Source organism: Mizuhopecten yessoensis, unplaced genomic scaffold (genome assembly GCF_002113885.1).
Source record: "Mizuhopecten yessoensis strain PY_sf001 unplaced genomic scaffold, ASM211388v2 scaffold7669, whole genome shotgun sequence".
Taxonomy (NCBI): domain Eukaryota; kingdom Metazoa; phylum Mollusca; class Bivalvia; order Pectinida; family Pectinidae; genus Mizuhopecten; species Mizuhopecten yessoensis.
This window is the reverse complement of record NW_018407163.1, coordinates 723,461-732,239: the sequence shown is the minus strand read 5'-3', so window position 1 is coordinate 732,239 and position 8,779 is coordinate 723,461. Positions and strand designations below refer to the sequence as shown.

Below are 8,779 nucleotides of genomic sequence, written 5' to 3'. Positions count from 1 at the left end.
CCCCCCCCATCCCACACACACACTTTAACCTGTATACTTGTGACAGGGTGACAGTCTGAATTGAGTTTCCCCAAATGGTCTTTTATAAAATACAGTTTATCTAAATCGTCCCACGTGCAAATAGATCTAGCAAAGGCTAGTTCATGGTGAAGTGCAATTGTTACCGGAAATGTACTTAATTCGTGTATTAATTTTGTTAATTATACCTATCAAACCCTGATCTCATATTTGTGTAGGGTGAGTAAAGCTGCGTTGTAATACTCTGTAGACATTATTACCCGTGTTTGTTTGTTTGTGTAGGGTGAGTAAAGCTGTGTTGTAATACTGTAGACATTATTACCCGTGTTTGTTTGCTTGTGTAGGGTGAGTAAAGCTGTGTTGTAATACTGTAGACATTATTACCCGTGTTTGTTTGCTTGTGTAGGGTGAGTAAAGCTGTGTTGTAATACTGTGTACACATTTTTACCCGTGTTTGTTTGTGTAGGGTGAGTAAAGCTGTGTTGTGATACTGTGTACACATTATTACCCGTGTTTGTTTGTTTGTGTAGGGTGAGGAAAGCTGTGTTGTAATACTCTGTAGACATTATTACCCATGTTTGTTTGTTTGTGTAGGTTGAGTAAAGCTGTGTTGTAATACTCTGTACACATTATTACCCATGTTTGTTTGTTTGTGTAGGGTGAGTCAAGCTGTGTTGTAATACTCTGTAGACAGTGTTGTGATACTGTGTACACATTATTTCCCGTGTTTGTTTGTGTGTGTAGGGTGAGTAAAGCTGTGTTGTAATACTGTAGACATTATTACCTGTGTTTGTTTGTTTGTGGAGGGTGAGTAAAGCTGTGTTGTAATACTGTAGACATTATTACCCGTGTTTGTTTGTTTGTGTAGGGTGAGTAAAGCTGCGTTGTAATACTGTACCCATTATTACCTGTGTTTGTTTATTTGTGTAGGGTGAGTAAAGCTGTGTTGTAATACTCTGTACACATTATTACCCATGTTTGTTTGTTTGTGTAGGGTGAGTAAAGCTGTGTTGTAATCCTCTGTACACATTATTACCTGTGTTTGTTTGTTTGTATAGGGTGAGTAAAGCTGTGTTGTAATCCTCTGTACACATTATTACCTGTGTTTGTTTGTTTGTGTAGGGTGAGTACAGCTGCGTTGTAATACTGTACCCATTATTGCCTGTGTTTGTTTATTTGTGTAGGGTGAGTAAAGCTGTTTTGTAATACTCTGTAGACATTATTACCCATGTTTGTTTGTTTGTATAGGGTGAGTAAAGCTGTGTTGTAAAACTCTGTACACATTATTACCTGTGTTTGTTTGTTTGTATAGGGTGAGTAAAGCTGTGTTGTAATGCTCTGTACACATTATTACCCATGTTTGTTTGTTTGTATAGGGTGAGTAAAGCTGTGTTGTAATCCTCTGTACACATTATTACCCATGTTTGTTTGTTTGTATAGGGTGAGTAAAGCTGTGTTGTAATCCTCTGTACACATTATTACCTGTGTTTGTTTGTTTGTGGAGGGGGAGTAAAGCTGTGTTGTAATACTCTGTACACCTTATTACCTGTGTTTGTTTGTTTGTGTAGGGTGAGTAATGCTGTGTTGTGATACTCTGTAGACATTATTACCCGTGTTTGTTTGTTTGTGTAGGGCGAGTAAAGCTGTGTTGTAATACTGTACACATTATTACCCATGTTTGTTTGTTTGTGTAGGGTGAGTAAAGCTGCGTTGTAATACTGTTCCCATTATTACCTGTGTTTGTTTATTTGTGTAGGGGGAGTAAAGCTGTGTTGTAATACTCTGTACACCTTATTACCTGTGTTTGTTTGTTTGTGTAGGGTGAGTACAGCTGTGTTGTAATACTCTGTAGACATATTACCCATGTTTGTTTGTTTGTGTAGGGTGAGTACAGCTGCGTTGTAATACTGTACCCATTATTACCTGTGTTTGTTTATTTGTGTAGGGTGAGTAAAGCTGTTTTGTAATACTCTGTAGACATTATTACCCATGTTTGTTTGTTTGTGTAGGGTGAGTACAGCTGTGTTGTAATACTCTGTAGACATATTACCCATGTTTGTTTGTTTGTGTAGGGTGAGTAATGCTGTGTTGTGATACTCTGTAGACATTATTACCTGTCCTTGTTTGTTTGTGTAGGGTGAGTAAAGGTGTGTTGTAATACTGTACACATTATTACCCGTGTTTGTATGTTTGTGTAGGGTGAGTAAAGCTGTGTTGTGATACTCTGTACACATTTTTACCCGTGTTTGTTTGTTTGTGTAGGTTGAGTAAAGCTGTGTTGTAATACTCTGTAGACATATTACCCATGTTTGTTTGTTTGTGTCGGGTGAGTAAAGCTGTGTTGTAATACTGTACCCATTATTACCTGTGTTTGTTTATTTGTGTAGGGTGAGTAAAGCTGTTTTGTAATACTCTGTAGACATTATTACCCGTGTTTGTTTGTTTGTTTGTTTGTTTGTCTATCCGTAACTCCAAGTCTATGAAAACCAAATAAAAACTTAAATAGCACACAACCACTTACAGGAAGTAATTTTGAAAAATTATCAAAACCTCAGTTAAAAAAATGATTGCACACAACTGCTCCACAACTTGCACACTGATTTAATATATGTTTTACCTGTGTATGGCCGCCATTAAGAGACAAGATGCTGTATTTACAGAAAAGAAAGCAACGTTCCATATTAAAATAATATCAGCATTAATCTTAGCAATTAAATGTGTGTCAAAAGTTCTCCCTAGAAAATTAATTTGTCATGTGTAACATCTCGATGAATTCTCACAATATTGAACGTGGTATGAAAAGTATGGCAATATCTTTGATATCCTTAGTTTACAAATGTATATAAAGAAATGTGTCAGTTTTGGACGAACACTGTTGATTTTGATAATTTTTTTCAACATACCATGTCAAGACTTAAACAATTCCTTTAGAAGATGCATAAAAAAGACATAATTACTCAAAATGTTGATATTTTGGATAGATTAAATTTTCCCACACTAATGCCGTATCAGAACGAATGGTTAAGTTCACCAGCAACTCGAGGTTGTCCCTTTTGACACATATACATGTACTACCAAAACAAGTGACATTGTATCATTTTTGTCATCAGAAAATAGCTAGTATGCTTTGTTTTCTATGTGCTTACTAATACCTTGATCTAAATAGAAGAGGTTGTTTTGAATATGTTGGATTAGATAATAAATTATTTTGAGAAATCTATTCATAATAGATCTATATATACATATATTCAAAAACACCTAATTTGATTGATGATCATCCAATTAAAAATCAAATCAGAAAATTAAGATAGTAATATTTTCCTCATTGGAGAAAATGCCATTAAGTGAAAATAGAAAAGTCTGTTAATTTTATGATGACAATTTTGAGGGGTCAAGGGTCAGTAGAACCAATAACAAAGGGGGATAATTTCACCAACAACATCATGGATGCAACATGACAAATGATCTCCAAGATTTTTTAAAAATTTAAAAAAAAATTAGAGACTTGAACATAAAACAAATTTCACCGTTAATATATTTTACAATTCTGGTAAAAATGAAAAAATAATGTCATACATGTATCAGAAAAATCATGATTGATACAAATAAATTGGGGAACCTTCTTTATCCACGAGACAAACAATCATATTTCCCACAGAATTTCACAAATGAGGATTAACAGGAAATAAATTCCAAAATCCTATCTACCCCGATACAATGACCTGTCATGGACAAAGTCAGAGTTGGAGACACTGCTTCCACGTCATGTACACGAAGCATCCAGGACATGGTTGGAGAAGTGAAACGCCCCGTAGCCATTTATTACTGTAAACGATCGTAACTCTAATCATACTGTGCTGTAGTCTCAGGGCAGTTAATGTGTACTCTAACTGCAGTGTAACTGCCCTCTGTGCATCAGGATATACATTTCATCGGCAATAAACAATTAAATTGAAAATCTGTCATGGTTAGCTAAATATCAATTCATAACTTTTACCTTCAAATTCAATGTAGCTTAATGTTTTTTTCTGTGTGTTTCAAAAAGAAAAATATTGACGAATTTTCTATTAGTGCAAACTATTTCATCAATTTATAGAACTAAATGATTTTTATATTTTTCACTAAATTTGGATTATAAACCTTGCTACATACCTTTATGTATACTAGAGATAACAATCAGAAACACAGTAGTGATGGTGTAGATTCTATGTTAAAGAATTGGTATTCTTTGACTTAATTTCATAAGCGAAAACAAATAAAAGTTTTCTTCCAATAACGTTATTTCTTGTTTATATAACTGATCGTTGAAACAATTTCAAACTTAACCTTTGTAAGGTGTATGTTTTAGAAGACCACATTGAGGCTACAGTACAGTGTCCTTAGAACACTAGGATAAACAGTGACAAATACTGGAAATTTTACCTGGCTATCCAAACCAATTGTAAACAACATCAGGAAAAACAGGACCGCCCACAAGGGTGAAATTGGTAACTTAGCAACAGCCTCTGGGTACGCCACAAACGTCAGGCCAGGTCCTGGAAAATAAATATTGACTCAACTTGAAAATTTCATACTTCAAAAAAAGTATTCTTTTATTCCATCCTGTCTATCTAGTCTACTACCAGGCCAAGATCAGGCCTCCCTATATTAATAAACATTACATTTGTCACATCATTAACTGACTCTTGGTAACTAAACTAATACATTTTTAGGGTCAAAAAGGTAAGTGACGTGTGGTTTTTCTCTGGAATTTTTCATTATAAACTTATACTATGATACTAAATTTACTAAATATCAAAACATTGTTCTCTTATTCTTTTCAGATAATACTCTTTCTGTATCAATGTATTTTATTCAAATTAAAGAAAAGACAGACGAAACAAGAAACAGGGACACCTGTCTATAGAGACCTCCCGAACAAACAAGCTAACACACCTGTCTATAGAGACCTCCCAAACGAACAAGCTAACAAACCTGTCTATAGAGACCTCCCGAACGAACAAGCTAACATACATGTCTATAGAGACCTCCCGAACAAACAAGCTAACATACCTGTCTATAGAGACCTCCCGAACGAACAAGCTAACATGTCCTTTGTAGACAGACAGTGGTTTCAGAAACAGGTGGTCTTTATAGAGAGGTGGTTTTACAGCAACTTTACTTGATACATACCTTGAGTAACAACTTTTTCGATGTCCACTCCAGTTTCGTGTGCCATAAATCCTAACACAGAGAAGATAACCAGACCAGCAAACACACTTGTACCACAGTTGATCAGGGGCACAACCATGGCGTCTCTGTTTGATAATTAAATTAAGACAATGGAATTTCATTATTGCTGATCAGAAATGGGAATATCCCTTTAACTTGGCTAATTGGAAACATTCCTTTTAACTGGGGTAATTGGGAAAACCCCTTTCAGCGAGATGATTTGAAACATCCCTTTAACTAGGATAATTATGAACAAGGGGCCCAATGGGCCTGCATCGCTCACCTGGTATAAAACACACACTTGTAACCTTAAAAGTGATCTAAAATAAAGCTGCAGGCAAAATATCAGTATTTATGATTAAAATTCATTCAAAAGACCCTGTTATTTTTTTTTTTAAACATTTCAACCCTGTGATTGAAAGTCAAACAAAGTCATTATGTTGAACACATTGTAAAGCCTTTCATCTCAGGATGCAACTTGCAAAGTATAAACATCCTGGGACCCATGGTTATTCATAAAAGGTTGTTCAAAGATTTTAAACAAATTTGACCCCTGTGACCTTGAATATAAGTCAAAGTCATTCACTTTAACAAACATAGTAGTCATTGATCCCAGCATATGCTACTGACTAAATATCAACATCCTGAGCCTTTTGGTTATTCAGAACAAGTTGTTTAAAGTTTTTAACATATTTGACCCCGTGACCTTGAATATGGGTGAAGGTCATTCATTTGAACAAACTGTGTAGCCCTTCATCTCAGCATGCTACTGGCCAAATATCATTACCCTGTGCATTTTGGTTATTCAGAAGAAGTTGTTGAATGTTTTTCACATATTTGACCCCTGTGACCTTGAATAAAGGTGAAGGTCATTCATTTGAACAATCTTGATAGCCCTTTACCCAAGCATGCTACTGGCCAAATATCATCTCCCTGTGCAGTTTGGTTATTGAGAAGAAGATGTTTAAAGTTTTTAATATATTTGACCCCTGTGACCTTGAAAATGGGTGAAGGTCATTCATTTGAACAAACTTTGTAGCCCTTCATCTCAGCATGCTACTGGCCAAATATCGACACCCTAGGCCTTTCGGTTATTAATAAGAAGTCGTTTAAAGTAAAATATTGACGCCGGACGCCGGGATAATAGGGAACACCCATTTAACAGGGAACATCCTTGTAAAATCAATGTAACTGGGATAATTGGGAACATCTCTTTAACTGGGTGATTGATTGGGAACATCCCTTTCACTAGGATAAATGGGAGAATCTCTAACAGGGAATATTACTTTTAACTAGGATTTGGGAAACCTGTGAACACTCCTTTAACTGGGATAATTCGGAAATTATAATTATAATTGAGATAATTGTGAAAAAAATCTTTTAACCAGGATTTGGGAACAATTCAAAACTGGGATAATTGTGAATACCTCTTTTAATTGGGAACACCCCCTATAACTGGGATACCCCCTATAACTGCGAACAGCCCCTATAACTGGGATACCCCCTATAACTGGGATACCCCCTACAACTGGGATACCCCCTATAACTGGGATAACCCCTATAACTGGGATACCCCCTACAACTGGGATACCCCTACAACTGGGATACCCCCTATAACTGGGATACCCCAGTCTGTTTCCAAGTTATGTGGTCTTAACCATGACCACTTTTAGGAAATTTTACATCTTTCTTCTTTTTCAAAATTTTAAACACTGGTATAAATCACAACACTTTAAACAATCCCTTGCAATTTCAAAACTGTTGTGATTAATGATTTTTCAATAATATGATTCCTTAACAAAGAAATTTAACTTTTGATAGTTTAAAGGGACCCTGTTTTATGATTGGTCATCATTCACACTGTAACTTGAGCGTTTTTTTAAAACCCTCTTATGTGTTCTGTTTGGTTAGCTTTTATAAAGATATAGAGGCCAATTAAAAATTTGGCTCAGCTTTTTTGACATATCAAATACAACTCTGGTCATATTTGAATCCAGATAAATTTCTCCTTTATCGATTTTCTCCATCTATTTCTTTACTTCATTTATACCTCTATTTTTTCAAATCTAAATGCAAGCTAGATCATTTTTAACAGTACGAGTAACACTTGAATTCTTATCTAGCCCATCCTGAAGGTAACAAACACTCGAGATTGAAGGGGGGGGGGGGGGGGGTACCTTGTTTTGTACAATTACAGGCCTTATGAGAGAATGTTTAGATGTTGAACAAAGAGACCACTTGCCCAGCTAGGGGAGGGGATTTCAACAATGCTACTTAAAGTGTCACCAGACTTCCTGTTGTTACCATGCTTACGTAAATGTAACAATGAACATTAACAATGAGAACATATGCTTGATTTAGACTCAATGAGACAATGACGTACAAAGAATTGTAATTCTGAAACCACTGTGTTCTCCGTTGTATATTTCAGTCATGCTGACGTATGATATATGTAATAGGTAGGTATGCGACCTCCTTGGTAAGTTTGTGGGTAAAACTATTGTATGCTGTGATCCTGCAGTCAGAGGGGACTAACATGCCCTTTGAAATTATGTCTTTCTGCTTCCCCCACCCCCATATCTTATCATCCCACCTCTGTTTAGGGAACCTAATATGGACCTCCCACAACAATCATGGCTTTTTATTAAGATAAATTAGAACAGATTATCTTCTCCTTTTCTTTTTTTCTTTTAGAACTTTTTCAATGTCTTGTTTGACACCCCTACCATTAAACTTCTCGATTACTGTATGAACTGCTGTTAAGATTGAATATTAAAAGCAGGTGAAAGGCCTAGTCTGTAATGCCCTACTCGATTGGCTGTTGATTGGCTGTAATACCCTAGCCACACTTATTTAAAATAGGAAATGACAACATATAAAATCTTATATATTTGTAATATCAATTATTACTGAGGGACCTGGTGAGAATATGAATACAAGGCTTTGTATGAAAGTAGTGGTAAAGCCATGCACAACCACCCTAGTTTGAGGCTACAGTTAATTTTACCAACAGGATGCGGTACAGGAAACACATCATCAAATAGGATCACTTTGTCGGGGGCTAGCATATTTCTAATTAAGTTCTGGGAATCGGGCAAAAATAAAATCAATAAATAATTTAAACTTGAAGCCAAATTTGTATATCCTGGAATAAATCAATCAACACTGGGCTGACTTTTATAGTTACCTGTACACGTTGTTGTGGAACTTGTTGTAACTCGCCATGGTGATGAGACCTCCCCACGCCATACCCACGGAGTAAAAGATCTGGACAGCTGCGTCTCCCCAAACCTTTAACATAACAAGAGGCCCATGGGCCTTAACGGTCACCTGAGTCTACAGTATTTATTTTTGTTGTTGAAATATGTACCAATTTGAGTAAAAAATAGTATAATGTTAACTTAACTTTGTCAGGACCATGAGCTGATCATTCCTAGACCAATTTTAAGTGAGATCGGCCTATTAGAACTTAGTAGCAAAATAGCGGCCATGGCAGCCAAATTGTATTTCTGATTGACCCGAAAAATAACAACACTTTGTCAGGACCATG

The 8,779-nt window shown here is 35.9% G+C and overlaps 1 protein-coding gene across 1 annotated transcript in view; it reads right to left on the bottom strand.

Moving 5' to 3' along the window:
• Positions 1 to 8,779, bottom strand: part of LOC110454096 (sodium- and chloride-dependent GABA transporter 1-like) — a 48,038-nt gene that overhangs the window by 12,588 nt on the left and 26,671 nt on the right. Inside the window, exons 7-9 of the mRNA XM_021503452.1 lie at positions 8,417 to 8,520; positions 5,191 to 5,315; positions 4,441 to 4,553 (exon numbers count right to left, since the gene is read on the bottom strand). Of these exons, the coding sequence (XP_021359127.1) occupies positions 4,441 to 4,553; positions 5,191 to 5,315; positions 8,417 to 8,520 (342 nt within the window). The remainder of the gene's footprint in view (positions 1 to 4,440; positions 4,554 to 5,190; positions 5,316 to 8,416; positions 8,521 to 8,779) is intronic.